General features: G+C 43.3%; 1 protein-coding gene across 1 annotated transcript in view; it reads right to left on the bottom strand.

Annotated features, from left to right (window-relative positions):
- col7a1l (collagen type VII alpha 1-like) overlaps positions 1-15,203 on the bottom strand; it is a 265,380-nt gene that overhangs the window by 187,286 nt on the left and 62,891 nt on the right. Inside the window, exons 12-18 of the mRNA XM_078419535.1 lie at positions 14,395-14,541; positions 12,087-12,206; positions 10,708-10,866; positions 7,414-7,533; positions 3,986-4,135; positions 2,540-2,674; positions 1,045-1,191 (exon numbers count right to left, since the gene is read on the bottom strand). Coding sequence (XP_078275661.1) covers positions 1,045-1,191; positions 2,540-2,674; positions 3,986-4,135; positions 7,414-7,533; positions 10,708-10,866; positions 12,087-12,206; positions 14,395-14,541 — 978 coding nt within the window. The remainder of the gene's footprint in view (positions 1-1,044; positions 1,192-2,539; positions 2,675-3,985; positions 4,136-7,413; positions 7,534-10,707; positions 10,867-12,086; positions 12,207-14,394; positions 14,542-15,203) is intronic.

Here is a 15,203-nt window from a genome sequence, read left to right as displayed (position 1 = left end):
CACTCTATAGCTGGATCCAGAGGGATAATACTCCTCACTCCACATCACTACGGCGCAGTGAAAACTGAGAGTGGCTGGTGTCTTTCTCCTTCGTGCCCTAGTTCCAGGTTTCATCCAAGTTGAGGTTGTGCATCCTCTGTACCAGTAATACTGTCAGCTACTGAGGAACCTTAACTTAAAACATAGGAGCTCTACTCAATAACCAAAGGTCTGTAGTCTCTCTTTGCTCTGGTTTATTTCACTCACATGCTTAAACCGTAATGATGTATTCTTAATGTTTTAATGTTTTATGCTTATTCTTAATTGTTTCCTGTATGTTTGTGTTGTTACTTGCGAGCGGAGCACCAAGGCACATTCCTTGTATGTGTACATACTTGGCCAATAAACTTATTCATTCATTCATTCATTAAAATGATAAGGAAACGACAAATAGGAAATCATCAATAAAATTACACAAAAGAAAATCAACCCTGGTTGCAGATCTAAACAAAGTTTGAATAAATCTTGAATCATTTGACCAGGAGTGTGTTATGATCTCTCCAGAGATGCTGCCTGTCCCGCTGAGCTATTCCAGCATTTTGTGCCTATCTTCGTGTGTTATGATTCTCCTGGTCTGCAATTTGTTGCACCTCCTGATTATGGCACTGTTGAGCTTTTAAGATTATCTGTGCACCCTACTGCCCCCTGGCAAGTATTTTATGTACTGCAGGCTGTGTTTGAACAGAGTCCAACACAGGTATCATAAGAAAATAACTGCGGATGCTGGTACAAATCGAAGGTATTTATTCACAAAATGCTGGAGTAATTCAGCAGGTCAGGCAGCATCTCAGGAGAGAAGGAATGGGTGACGTTTCGGGTCGAGACCCTTCTTCAAGGATCTCGACCCAAAACGTCACCCATTCCTTCTCTCCTGAGATGCTGCCTGACCTGCTGAGTTACTCCAGCATTTTGTGAATAAATACCAACACAGGTATTTGTCACTCAGGACAAACCATGACAGGGATACAGGCAGATTACAGAGGCTATAATAATGAATGCACTCACGTGTCTGGGCTGAGGTAACTATGGGCATTCCTTGCCTGTTTCCAACCATGGTCGAGACTCGAATGGTGTAGGTGGAACTCTCTTGCAATCCACTTATCACATAAACCGCGGTATCAGCTGGGACAATCTGTGTCCTCTCAGGACCTCCTGAAGGGAAAAGTAAAAGGCGGAAGTACATGAGAACGTGGCTGGTTTTGGTTCTAGCATCGCCAGGCATTTCCTCAGAGCTGCTTCTGAACAGAAACATGGGCCTCTGAGTGAGCTGGAGGAGCCCATTGTGCTCATGAAGTCCAGCTTCTGTTTTAAACTACTATGTAATGTCCCGGTGGGATGTTCACTGGCGCAGACTGAAGGAAGGCTTGAGAGAGGCTGGTACAGACTGAAGATCAGGCTTGAGAGAAAACTGCCTGCTGACATTCATTAATTGATTCAAACATGAAAGAGATATAGAGCTCAGCCACATGGCGTCGACAACAATCTCTCCCTCAATGTCAGCAAGATGAAGGACCTAGTCATTGACTTCAGGCTGTACCCTAGACTCTCCAAGATGTGCAGTCTTGCTGACTGAATGGAGTCAGCCCTGGCCATGTGCTACTAAACTAGACTTTAAATATCTTTGTTTTGAGGTCTTGTGATTATAATTCATTCATCAACCTACAAATTTGGTCAAGTAACTTCACATGATAGACCTCTGCCCCTCTCTCAGAAGTCAAATGATGAACACATACGGGTGAAATCAATATTTCCTGCTGCAAGCTGGGATTGCAAACTCAGCGTAGCAAGGTTCTGAATTTCACCACTGCACTGAAGCACATTGCTAACAGAACAACTCATGGTGTTCTGCGTGGGTTTTCTCCGAGAACTTATGTTTCCTTCCACACTCCAAAGACATACAAGTTTGTAGGTTAATTGACTTGGTATAATTGCAAAGAAAAATTGTCCCTAGTGTAGGATATAGTGTTATGTGCAGGGATTGCTAATCGGTGCGGACTCGGTGGACTGAAAGGCCTGTTTCCGCGCTGTATCTCTAAATTAAACTATACTCACACCATTACCTTTCAAATGAAAATGACTAAAAGTTGTTTAAACCTGAAATAGTAACATTTACAGGGAAATGGAGAAAGAGTGGGAGAGTGAAACTATTTGGATGGCTCTTTGAAAGACCTGCCACGATCAGAGCGAACAAATAATCTCCTGTGCTAACCATTGACATTTACTCTCCTAGAATAAAGTAGAGACCACCTTGTGTAATTATAAAATGAAACAGGAGATTAATTGTGGGAAATCCACTGAAAGAACAATTCTATTGTCATGGCTCCATTCACTGCATGTTGTCCAAAAGGCATTTCATTGACAGAGAATTGGAGACCCGTCTTATGTGAAGAAGACCTTTTGGGTGAATACATGTATTTAAGCAAATACATGTGGCATGCCTCAAATATAGAGATTTAAGTTGCAATATAGTAAGGTTAAAATGAACAGGACTATCTCCCACCTCTCAGTAGAGCCCAAGATATTCGATATCCAGAGATTCCAGGCATCTTTTTCCAAGTGAGTTTGAGACTATTGGCTCCGGTTTCAATCACCTTTAGTTCCCTCACTGATTGAACCTGGTGAGAATCGAGAGAAGCTGCAAGAGATGAAAAATTGTGGTGCAGTTAGAGACAACAAAGAGTCAAAGGGTCGTAGAGCTATGATGTTGTTAAGCTGGTGTGGAGAAGATTTACAAGGGTGTTGCCAGGCATGAGGGCCTGAGCTACAAGAGGATGTTGAGCAGGCTAGGACTCTATTCCTTGGTGTGCAGGAGGATGAGGGGTGATCTTATAGAGATGTATAAGATCATGAAAGGAATAGATAGGATAAATCGTCAGTCTTTTATCCAGAGTTGAGGAATCAAGAACCAGAGGACATAAGTTTAAGGTGAGAGGGGGAAGATTTAATAGGAACCTGAGGGGGAACTATTTTACGCAAAGAGTGGTAGGTATATGGAATGTGCTGCCGGAGGAGGCATTTAAGGCAAGTATTATTACACCATTGAAAAAGCATTCGGACAGGTACATGGAGAGGATATGGGACAAATGCAGGCATCTCATGATAAATTAGAATAACATGCCCAAGGATATTACGAATGACTCTCAATCCTGCTCTGCCATTCAATTAGATCACATTTCTCAATTACATTTTACCCACCCTTTTCTCCATATGTACTCTTACTCTACTGAAGTCTATCAATCTTAGATTTGAAAACTCAAAATTTTCTTAGCATCATGTGGCACAGCTAATAGGGTCACTGAGACCTGGGTTCGATCCTGACCCCGGTTGCTATTTATGTGGAGTTTGCATGTTCTCCCTGTGACCATGTGGGTTTCCACCGGGTGCTCCTGTTTCCTCCTACATCCCATAGAGCATGTGCATTGTTAATTGACCTCCATAAATTACCCCATGTATGTAAGGAGTGAATGAGAAAGTGGGATGACATAAAATTAGTTTGAATGAGCGATTGATGGCTGGCATGGAATCTGTGGGCCGAAGGGCTTGTTTCCATGCTGTATCATTCAATTAGTTTATCATTCAAGGGAATTACAGATCAATTCTAAACTGGATTTTTATTTCTAAATATATTTGTGAATGGCCTAGCTCTAGCTTTATAATGATGTCCTGATGGTCTTCATCTACTCTCCAGAGGAATTAATTTCTGGACAATTCTCCACTGCCAAATACTTCTAATGTTTCAAGTACCTTGATCAGAGCATTCTTCAATCACTTCTTCTGTTGGGAGAAAGTAATCCACTTATTCCAGTCACTCCTCTACTTAACTTTTATCTTAACTTACTCCGCTCCGGTCATCCTTCCGGTGATTCCACCGCGAAGAAGGAGGTCTTTTCTCAGTGCAGATATTAAATGAAGGGTTACCCAGAGATTCCCCATCCGGTTAACGTACCTGTCGTTTGAGTTAGAGACACGACAGGCCCCTCGGAAGTCCCGTACAGGGCATGGATGCTGATTGTATAGCGGACCCCAGAGTCAAGGCTTCCAATGTGGTAAGACAGCGTGTTGCGGTCCACGTACTTATTCTGTGTTGCACCTCTGCCTAAGAAAGACAAGAAACACAAGGACTTTAGAAAGGAGTTGCATGGATTCAGCAGAGTGTCTGAAGATGAATCTTTGTCCCTTGTTCCATGTGTGTGAGGGGGGGGGGGGGGCTAGGGGGTTGCTGCCCAGGAGAAATCAAGTCGTGACACTTGGAATGAGCTCCTTTGAGTATTGTACAGGACACACGACCGGTGTTCAGATGGTTCCACTAAAGTGCACCGCAAGGATGCATTCTCAACCCCTTACTATACCCTCTCTACACTCACGACGATGTGGCCAAATGCTGTCTAACTCCATTTACTAGTTTGCAGATGACATTAATGTAGTGGGCAGGATCTTGAACAATGACGAGATGGAGTTCAGGAAGGAGATGGAGAGCTTAGCAACATGGTGTAAAGACACCAATTTTTTTCCCTCAATGTCAGCAAGACTAAAGATCTAGATGTTGACTTCAGGAATCGTGGTGAAGTACATGCCTCAATCAGCTTCAATGGTGGTGGAGTTTGTTGAGAGTTTCAAGTTCCTAGGCATAAATATCAATTTATCCTGGACCTACAACTTTAAAACTACAGCCTAGAAAGCATACCCGTGCCTCTGCTTGCTCAAAAGACTACGGAAGTTCAGCATGTCTCTAATGACTCTTGCCAACTTCAACAGATGCGCCCTAGAAAACATGGGTTGACAGAGTGACTGAATCCAGGTGAGCACTTTGATTGTATATTTCCTGATAATAGTTCAACGAACAGAAAAAGACCTTTCGGGCCACTACCACCTTGCTGATTTTATGCTCCCACACGAGTCTTCACCCATCCTTCTTTATTTAATTCTGACAACATACTTTTGAAGAAGGGTCCCAATCTGAATCATCACCTATCCATGTTCTCCAGAGATGCTGCCTGACCCGCTGAGTTACACCACTGCATTGTGTCTTATTTTGGAAATCAGGATCTGCAGTTTCTTGTTTCTACATTTTTCATTTCTTTCACCTTCATGTAGTCACTCAGCCACTCCGTAATTTTGGCATTATTGGCCTAGTGGTAGCAATCCTTGCTGAAGATAAAAATATTTAGTTTTCCAGAATTCCTTGTTGGGTTTATTAGTGACTGTGGAGACAAAAGAAACTGCAGATGCTGGAATCTTGAGTTAAAAACAAACTGTTGGAGGAATTCGGTGGCTCAAGCAGCATCTGTGAAGGGAAGTGGACAGGCAACGTTTTGTGTCTGAAGAAGGGTCGTAACCCAAAACCTCCCTCTGCGAAGGGTCCTGACCCAAAACCTTGTCTGGACATTCCCTCTGCAGATGCCTGACACTTTGAGTTCCACCAGTGTTATGTTTTGTGTTATTAGTGACTGTCTGATATTTATGCCTGATCTAATGTTCTGATTTAAAATCTGCTTAAGTATAACATTAAAATTCCAACCAAACCCTATCCTGGCCCAGAGGCCAACAGTTTTTCAATACCTAACATGACCTGAACCTGACATATACAGTTGAGTCATGTTGGATTTGGGTCACGTAGCTGAGGTTTAATTCTGACCTTGGCCTATGTGCAGTTGTAAAGGGCCCTAATCAGGTTCACATCTGTGGAATTCTTTGCCACAGAAGGCTGCGGAGACTAGGGTTGCAAACTTTCTCACTCCCAAATAAGGGCTGGAAGGTAAGGTCACCGCCCCGCGCCCCACGTGACCTCACCCAGCCAGCGGCCATGTGTTCCTGCTCCACCAATGGTGGCCGCCCGTGCCGGGAGGCGGGTTGCTACGCAACCTCCGTTCGGCGGTGCCCAGGCCTACACTGCCCGGGCCTACAGTGTCCGGTCCTGCAGCGCCCCCCTGGGCCTAATAGGAGAAAGGGCGGTCCCGTACGGGATAAAGCAATCTAGCCCAATGTCCTGGTTAATACAGGACAGTTGGCAACCCTAGCGGAGGCCAAGTCAGTGGATATTTATTAAAGCAGAGATAGATAGATTTTGGATTAGTACAGGTGTCAGGGGTTATGGGGAGAAGGCAAGAGAATGGGGTTGAGAAGGAAAGATAGATCAGCCATGATGGAATGGCGGAGTAGACTTGATGGGCCAAATGGGCCAATTCTACTCCTCTCACTTATGACCTTATGACCTCATGACTTTAAGTCTTCTCTTTTCAAGAGAAAAGAGCAACAGTCTGTTAAAACTTCTGCAACATTCTAATCCTTAATATCCAGTTTTATTCAGGTAAACCTTTCTTACAGCCACTTCAGCGCCTATAGGTTTTCTTTGATTGATCGGCTGTTGTAGCACAATAAATCACACAGCGGCAGCACACACAGATACAGTACCAGGCTTCTGCATTAATATTCAACAAACCCAAAAGAGAATTCAGGAAAATCTACCACTCAGAGCAGTTGAGGCAAGTGGTATAAAAACTTTCAGTTTCAGCTTCCGTTTAGTCTATTATCACGTGAACCGAGGTAAGTGAAAAGCTTTTGTTGCGTGCTAACCAGCCAGCGGAAACACAATACATGATTTCAATCGAGCCATCCACAGTGTGCAGATGCATGAAAAGGGAATAACGTTTGGTGCAAGATAAAGCCAGTAAAGTCCGATCAAAGATAGTTCGAGGATCTATCCACAGATAACCACATTGAGTCATAGAGTCACATCGCATGGAAACAGGATCTTTGGCTCAACATGCCAATGCAGACCATGATGCTCCATCTACGATAGTCCCACCTGCCCACCTGTCCTTCATGTTACTAATCATGGTGTATTTCTCCACCATTCTCTTTAGAATAGAATCAATGAGTCATCGAGTCATACAGCAGGGAAACAGGCCCTTCGGCCCAACATGTACATGCCAAGAAACACCGACGCACTATACAGAAAGGGCCAGAGCAGACTTTATCTGCTAAGGAGACTCAGGTCCTTTGGAGTGCAGGGGGCACTCCTAAGGACCTTCTACAACATGGTGGTTGCATCAGCCATTTTCTATGGAGTGGTCTGCTGGAGCAGCAGCATCTCAGCGGCGGAGGGGAAGAGACTCGACAAACTGGTCAGGAAGGCAAGCTCTGTCTTGTCACAAATAAAAATTAGAGAAAGAGCTGCTAAAGGTTCAGATAGTCATAGGCTGATACAATGTGGAAACAGGCCATTCGGCCCAACTTGCCCACGCCAGCCAACATATCCCAGCTACACCAGTCCCATCTGTGCGCGCTTGATCCATATCCCTCCAAATCTGACCTATCCATGTAAATAATACCCCAAAGTTGAAAGAGTTTGAGGGAATCTTTCTCTTGATGTACCTGAAGTTGGACTCCATGTTATCTTGTACTCTGTTGCTCCAACAGTGGCACCCCAAACCACAGACACGGAGGTGGTGGTGTATGTGGTTATTCTGAAGGTCGGTACGTGTCCAAGTGGAGCTGCAACACAGAGGTCAGCGGTCAGTTTGATGACTTGCCCTAAATGCTCTCTCATTATCTGCCCCTGCCTAATAGCCACATCATCAACCTGCATAACCAGGTGCTTTGCCCATATTCATTGACACAACGGGAAAAAGTTCAGTTATTTGCAACAGCATAATATCCCAAGAGGTGGATGAACCATGAGCCTGCAATAAGGTCATGGTTTATCTGATCTCTCTCCACTTTCCTGCCTCATCCTATGATCCTGGGTTCTTCAACTGCATTGAATTGCAATTTAAAAATTACACTGGAAATCATGCAGCACATTGCCGCAAATGGACTATGCTGGTCTTAACCTCCCACTCCAGCTACACCCCTCTTTCTCAGCTAAATCTGTCAGTGAGATTTCTCCTTCATTTGCTTGTGCAGCCGCCTGTTATGTGCACCTCAAACATACAATTCCACCACTTCCTCTAGATGCAAGTTCTACATTTTCATCACACTGTTTGTTAAGAACTTTCTTCTGCATTCCTCATTGGATTTCTTGATGACTGCATTTATCTTGACGGCTTCGAGTTATGCAGGTGAATATATATTCTCTCTGGCTACGCTCTGTTAAAATCTTTCAACATTTTAAAGACTTGCAGAAGGACACCCCTTAGCAATCTTTTCTCAGGGGAAAAGAGACTCCATCTGTTCATCCTTTCTTGAATTTTCTCTCCAGCATTCCTCGTGCCATTTATCTTTTGTAATAATGCAGCCAGAAATGGGTCCTGCATTCTAAGTGTACTCTACATGCAAGTTTAACATAACTTTCCTACTTTTCAATGTTATCCCTCTAGAAATAAATCCGAGTGCTTAGTTTGTTTTTGTTTTTTTGTGGAATGAGAAATAGAATTAATGCTTCAGGTCAGATCAATCAGCTCTGTTGATCGGCCATCACTATGAAATGTTAACTTTGTTTTTTAATCCCTCTACAGATGCTGCTTGAGTATTTCCACCATTTTCTTTTTTTACTTGCGATTCACAGCATTTGTTGCAATTTAGCATGTTATCATTTTATAAATCTGCATTGCAGCCACACGGCCACCATATCCTTCCTGCTCAAACCTGTCCAATATTTGTCTACTCCCAGTTTTGTGAGGTCTCAGTACACAATCCCTAAGTAGGTGGAAGTCTATATCTGCACGTAATGATTATGGAGCTGATTGTTTTATGTTTTACTTGAATCTTCAGTTACATAGAACATCGAACATCGAACATAGCGCAGTACGGCACAGGAACAGGTCCTTCAGCCGACAATGTCCATACCGAACATAATGCCAAGTTAAACTAATCTCCTCTGTCAGCACCTTATCCACATCACTCCATTACCTGCATGTGCCTATTTAAAATACTCTTAAATGCCACTGTATAAATCTGCATTGTAGCCATATCCTTCCTGCACATACATGCCTGATATTTTTCTGTTTCCAGCTGCGATGGTTCTCAGTACATATTCCTCTACCTGGTGCAGTTTCTTTATCTATGGTCATGTTTTCTGGTTCCGTTCTCCTAAATGAGGTCATCCACTGTAGATCATGATTCATTTTGCTTTTAATATTGTTATTATTCATTCACAGGATGTGGGAGTTGTTAGAAGGTTAACATTTATTGCTGACTTCCAACAGCCCTGGAACTGGTGGTGGTAAGCTGTCACCTTGAACCAGCGTGGGTCTCCAGGTGGGACTCCCATGATGGGTGAGTCACGAGCCACTTCAGGGTACAATTAGAAGTCAATCAGATTGTTGTCGACATGGAGTCACATAAAGGTTAGACAGGGAATGGTTGACTGATTTCCTTTCCTAAAATATCGACTTGATGGATCTTTACATCTTTCCTATGAGTCATGGTCAACTTTTTGATACTAACTTTTAATTCCAGGTAATTTTTCTTAACTCAATTTAAATTCTCCAGTTTCCATGATAGGTTATCTGAAATCAAGAGTCTAGATTCTCTCTGGGTTTCTGGATTACCAGCCCAGTAAAAATAACCACAGCTCAACTGTGCCTTTACAACTTACATCAAGACATTAATGTGTCCAGATAATCAACAAATGCCAATGAAACTGGCTAAAGGACGGGTCATCCTGAAAATGTTTTGTAGCAACATAAACACATTAGAACATGGGAAACAAGAACAGGAGTAAGTCAATCAGCCCCAGGAGTCTGCTCTGCCATTCAATAAGACCACACCGATCTAGTCTTTCTTTTACCTTTCATGCAGTACATTACCAAGTATCTTCTGGAAATCCAAACACATTACATTCACTGGTTCCCCTTTATCCACCCTATTTGTTAAACCCTCAATAAACTACAGCAAGTTTGTCAAACATTGATTTTCCTCTCTTAAAACCATGTGTCTCTGCTTACTTGAGTCATGATTTTTTTAAATGGCCCACTATTACCTATTTAATAATGGATTCCAACATTTTTCTCATGGCTGATGTCAGGTTAACTGGCCTATAGTTTTCTGCTCCCCTCTCCCTCCTGGCATTACACGCTGCCATTACATTCATGATTGTTCAATCTTTTAAGATGGTTTCAGGATTCAGGGAATTTAGCTAAGTTACAGCCAACCTACTCAATATCTCAGCAGTCACTTCCTTTAAGATCCTAGGATGAAGAAATACTGGAAGCATTTTCTTCATGAATTCTTAACTCTTCTCACCTTTATTTAACAGCTCTGATCTCTAATCATTGATCCCTCCACCAATGGTAGCAGCCTCCCAGTGACCGTGCTATCCTGACCCCTCAGCATTTAATACAAAGTCCTGGAGCAATTTCCAAAATGTCACCTATCCATGTCCTCCAGAGATGCTGCCTGACCCGCTGAGTTACTCCAGCACTGTGTGTTCTACACACGATTCCAGCAGCTGCAGTTCATTGTGTCTTTCATCATTCAACATACTTATATCAAAGTTGACAAAGTTCGACAAAGTCTGAAGAAGGGTCTCGACCCGAAACGTCACCCATTCCTTCTCTCCCGAGATGCTGCCTGACCCGCTGAGTTACTCCAGCATTTTGTGTCTGCCATACTTATATCAAATCTCCCCTTCCTTTTTTTATCACAGTCCCAATTCCTCTAATCTATCCTTGTAACTATTCTCACATATCATTTTTTGGGGCCCTCTTCAATTAAAATGCTGCTTACATGTTTTCACAGTTGCGCTCATCCCAGGGCCAATGACGGCACCAAAGATCACATAAAGAGACAAGACGTATTCTGTGTTGGCAATCAGGTGTTTGAGTTGGTGTGATGTTATGCCACTGCCCAGCACTACCTGACGGGGTCGATCTCTCCCAGTGAACTCTAGAGAGGAAGAAAACAATGTTAAAATACTCCCCTTAATGCACCACATTGCAAGAAGGAAATTAGAGAAGACTTTAGGAAAACCCAATTTGTTTTTAATCAGATGGATTTCAGATCATAGTTCAGCAGCTTCTCATGATCACTTTTTCCAAACGACAAATCAGTAACACTGGAACAGGAGCCATTCAGCCTCTGGAGCCTGTTCTAATATTCAACGAGGTGAAGGCTGATCTGAGCTCCAAATCCCTTAAGACTACCAGTTAACAAAAATCTGTCCATCTGAATTTAAAATTAAAATCTGATCCAGCATTTGAAGCTCTTTCTTGAAAAGAGTTCCAAGCATCTGCTAGCTATGCATCCTCCTCATAACTAATGGGAAGGTCTTCAATGGAACGAAAATGAAGAAGAGTTTCTTTTGAGCACGTTATTTCTCATAGTGAGCCTTTAGAACGTCATAGTGAGCCATTTTGGACAAATGGGGTGATGTTATTGGGAATTGTCATAAGGGGTGATGTTATTGGGAATTGCATCAAAACTATCCATTTAGCAAAGTTAGTACGGGCTGGCATTAAAATTCTGTATAGGTCTCCTGCTCATTCTTTTTAATCTAATCTCAGGCTTTCAGTAAATGTTTTTCTCTCTTTTCTCTCATGCAATGGTTTTGTTTCATTTTAAAAGCATCCAGGCTTTGTCTGCAGTAAATGTATTATCTTGCTTCTCAGTTTGGATTCCACAATTGGAAAACATTCTCTTCTCATCACCTGGTCGAACCCATTGACAGTTTCAAAGACCTTCAACAAGTTGGATGATCGCATTTTCCTCCAGACTGGAGGAAAGTACTCCAGAAGTCAAAAGAGAGTTAGAGAGTTAGTTAGAGCTCTTAGGGCTAGCGGAATCAAGGGAAATGGGGAAAAGGCAGGAATGGGGTACTGATTGTGGATGATCAGCCATGATCACATTGAATGGCGATGCTGGCTCGAAGGGCCAAATGGCCTCCTCCTGCACCTATTGTCGATGTATGTGTGACTGTGATCAGATGTATGACCAAGCATGGCTTCCACCCAGTAGTGTATAACGTCAGAAAGGGAACTGTTGTGGAACGTGAGTTCCATCTCTACTAAAACTTAAGACAGACCAAAAAGAACATGCTGGGCTCAAATAACACTCTTAATCATTTGACTGACACTCCTCATCCTACTTTGCAGCTGCGTCTCCAGTACCTGGTGTGGGACCCCATGCCAATCTATACCCCGTGGAGCCTGGGACGGAATTCCAAGTGATGACGGCACTGCTTGTGGTGATGGATGATGCTCGTAGGGTCTGGACGGAACTTGTTGCCACTGAAAAATACAGAAGATGGTGAGTTGAGACATTGTAAATGGACCAGGTCGTTCTTGACGCAACCCAACCCTTGTTCAGTTCAGTTTAGTTTACTGTCACATGTACCGAGATACAGTGAAAGGCTTTTTGTTGCGTGCTAAACCATTTGGCGGAAGGACAATACATGATTGCAATTGAGCCATTTACAGTAAATAGGCACATGATAAGGGAATAACGTTTAGTGCAAGGTTAAGCCAGCAAATGTCCGATCAAGGATAGTCCGAGGGTCATCAAAGAGGTAGATAGTACTTCAGCACTGCTCTCTGGCTGATTCAGTTGCCTGAAAACAGCTGGGAAGAAACTGTCCCTGAATCTGGAGGTGTGCGTTTCCACACTTCTGTACCTTTTGCCTGATGGGAGAGAGGATAAGAGGGAGTGGCCAGGGTGCAACTCGTCCTTCATTATGCTGCTGGCCTTGCCGAGGCAGCGTGAGGTGTAAATGCTTTTGACCTCCCCACGTATCATTGCGCCACACTGAACAACCATGGTCCTGCTGATAGACAATAGACAATAGACAATAGACAATAGGTGCAGGAGTAGGCCATTCAGCCCTTCGAGCCAGCACCGCCATTCAATGCGATCATGGCTGATCATTCTCAATGAGTACCCCGTTCCTGCCTTCTCCCCATACCCCCTCACTCCGCTATCCTTAAGAGCTCTATCCAGCTCTCTCTTGAAAGCATCCAACGAACTGGCCTCCACTGCCTTCTGAGGCAGAGAATTCCACACCTTCACCACTCTGACTGAAAAAGTTCTTCCTCATCTCCGTTCTAAATGGCCTACCCCTTATTCTTAAACTGTGGCCCCTTGTTCTGGACTCCCCCAACATTGGGAACATGTTTCCTGCCTCTAAAGTGTCCAATCCCCTAATTATCTTATATGTTTCAATAAGATCCCCCCTCATCCTTCTAAATTCCAGTGTATACAAGCCTAATTGCTCCAGCCTTTCAACATATGACAGTCCCGCCATTCCGGGAATTAGCCTAGTTAATCTGGCTAAGCCGGCAAGCCTGCTACTGTGGCTGTCTCATGACACTGAGTGGTCCCTGGGAGGTGACAGGGCCTCGGGAAGAAGATACAAAGGGCATGCCCCTGATGACCAAAAGGCTTTTTCAACCATTTTTAAGTCTCTCGCAATCACAGAAAATTAAACACAGAAATTGCGTTTGATTTTGTTTTTACAGCACGGAAACAGGCCCTTTGGCCCACTGAGTTCACACCGACCAACGATTCCCCATACATTAACACTACCATACATTAACCAACGAATGTATGACAGTCAATAATGGGGTATGGGAAAAGGTACATGGTGATGGATGTGTAAAAACTATTTGGAGGAATATGACTTGGAGGAGTATATGTACCCATTGTGGAGCATCTCACTGGCTGTGGTGGCAGACTGGGGAAAGGATTGGTGCCGGTGAGCAGACCGGGGTGGATGCATGTGGGCAGGTGTAGGTGGGAGTGACGTTTAAATGGAGGATCTACCAGTGGCCAGAATTGGAGATGTGCTGATATCGCTGAGGACTGTACAGCTGGGGAAGGGTATTGACGTAGAAAGGTAGTGAGATGAGGTAGTGGGTTGTAACATCAACAAAATGGAGAAAAAGGATGATAATTTTTAAACCGTGGAATCACCAAAATGGGAGGCTAAATATACAGTCGTAGAATCAAATAGCATGGAATCACCCGCCCACAGACTGAACCAAGTCGCCAATCTAAGTTAGTCCTATTTTCTCACATTTGGCCCATATCCCTCTAAACCTTTCATATTCATCTCCCTGTCCAAGTGCCTTTCAAATGTATTATTATACCTGCGTCAATTACTTCCTCAGGCAACCTGCTCCTTATACCTATCACCTTCTATGCGAAAACATTGCCATTCAGATTCCTATTAAATCTTTTGATTTCTCACCTTAAACCTATGTACTCTAGTTCCTGATTCACCTACTCTGAGTAAAATGACTCTATCCATTCACCTCCATGATTTTATACACCTCCATAAGTTCACCCTTCAGCATCCTGCGCGACAAGGAACAAAGCCTGGCCAACCTCTTCCTGTGGCTCAGGCCCCCGAGTAGATCGGAAAGGACAGAGGGCTGATGTCCAAGAGTGGACACTGTACTGCCATAGCCTTCCCAAACTTACATGTCATAGCCTTCCCAATGGTAACTGGTCCTTCCACATCACGAAAGATGGGATTGATGGTCACAGTATACTCAGTACCAGCTTGCAAACCGCGAATCATGTAGAACTGGTAAGCATTGCCCAAATTTACATTCTGCACGTCTCCATCTGTCGAAACAGAAAATACAAAGGCAGCAATCATCTGTGTATTTTGCAGCAGCCTTTCTATTTTTCAAAGATGTGCACAGAATCTGTTTCTACTTTCACTGCACTTCCATACATTATTATCAACACAAAATGTTCCCCCAGGGCAATCTATTCGCTCCATTAACAATAAAAAACGTGAATCTAGTTATTTTCCTCATTTTCTTTTCCCCTCACATTCCAAAGGCAAGAGGAAAATAATTGTAGAATAGTGAACGTACTTTTTTTTCATTGTAGATATAGTTCCATTATAAGGTTTAGTTTAGTTTGGGTTTATTATTGTCACGTGTAGCGAGGGACAATGAAAAGCTTTTGTTTACGTGCTATCCAATCAAAGAAAAGGCTATACATGAATGCAATCAAGCCGTCTGCAGTGCACAGATGATGGATAAAGGGTACAACATTTAGTGCAGGATAAAGTCTGACAGTCGGATTAAAGATAGTTCAAAGGTCTCCAATGAGGTAGATAAGAGGTCGGGTCTGCACTCTCGCCGATCAGGGGGTTCAGTCTTGCTAAAATAACATGCACAATTTGGGTTATAATCATATCATATATATACAGCCGGAAACAGGCCTTTTCGGCCCACCAAGTCCGTGCCGCCCAGCGATCCCCGTACATGGTTTTA

The sequence above is a fragment of the Rhinoraja longicauda genome, chromosome 23, assembly GCF_053455715.1.
Source record: "Rhinoraja longicauda isolate Sanriku21f chromosome 23, sRhiLon1.1, whole genome shotgun sequence".
In the NCBI taxonomy this organism is placed as follows: domain Eukaryota; kingdom Metazoa; phylum Chordata; class Chondrichthyes; order Rajiformes; family Arhynchobatidae; genus Rhinoraja; species Rhinoraja longicauda.
This window is presented reverse-complemented; position numbering and strand designations above follow the sequence as displayed.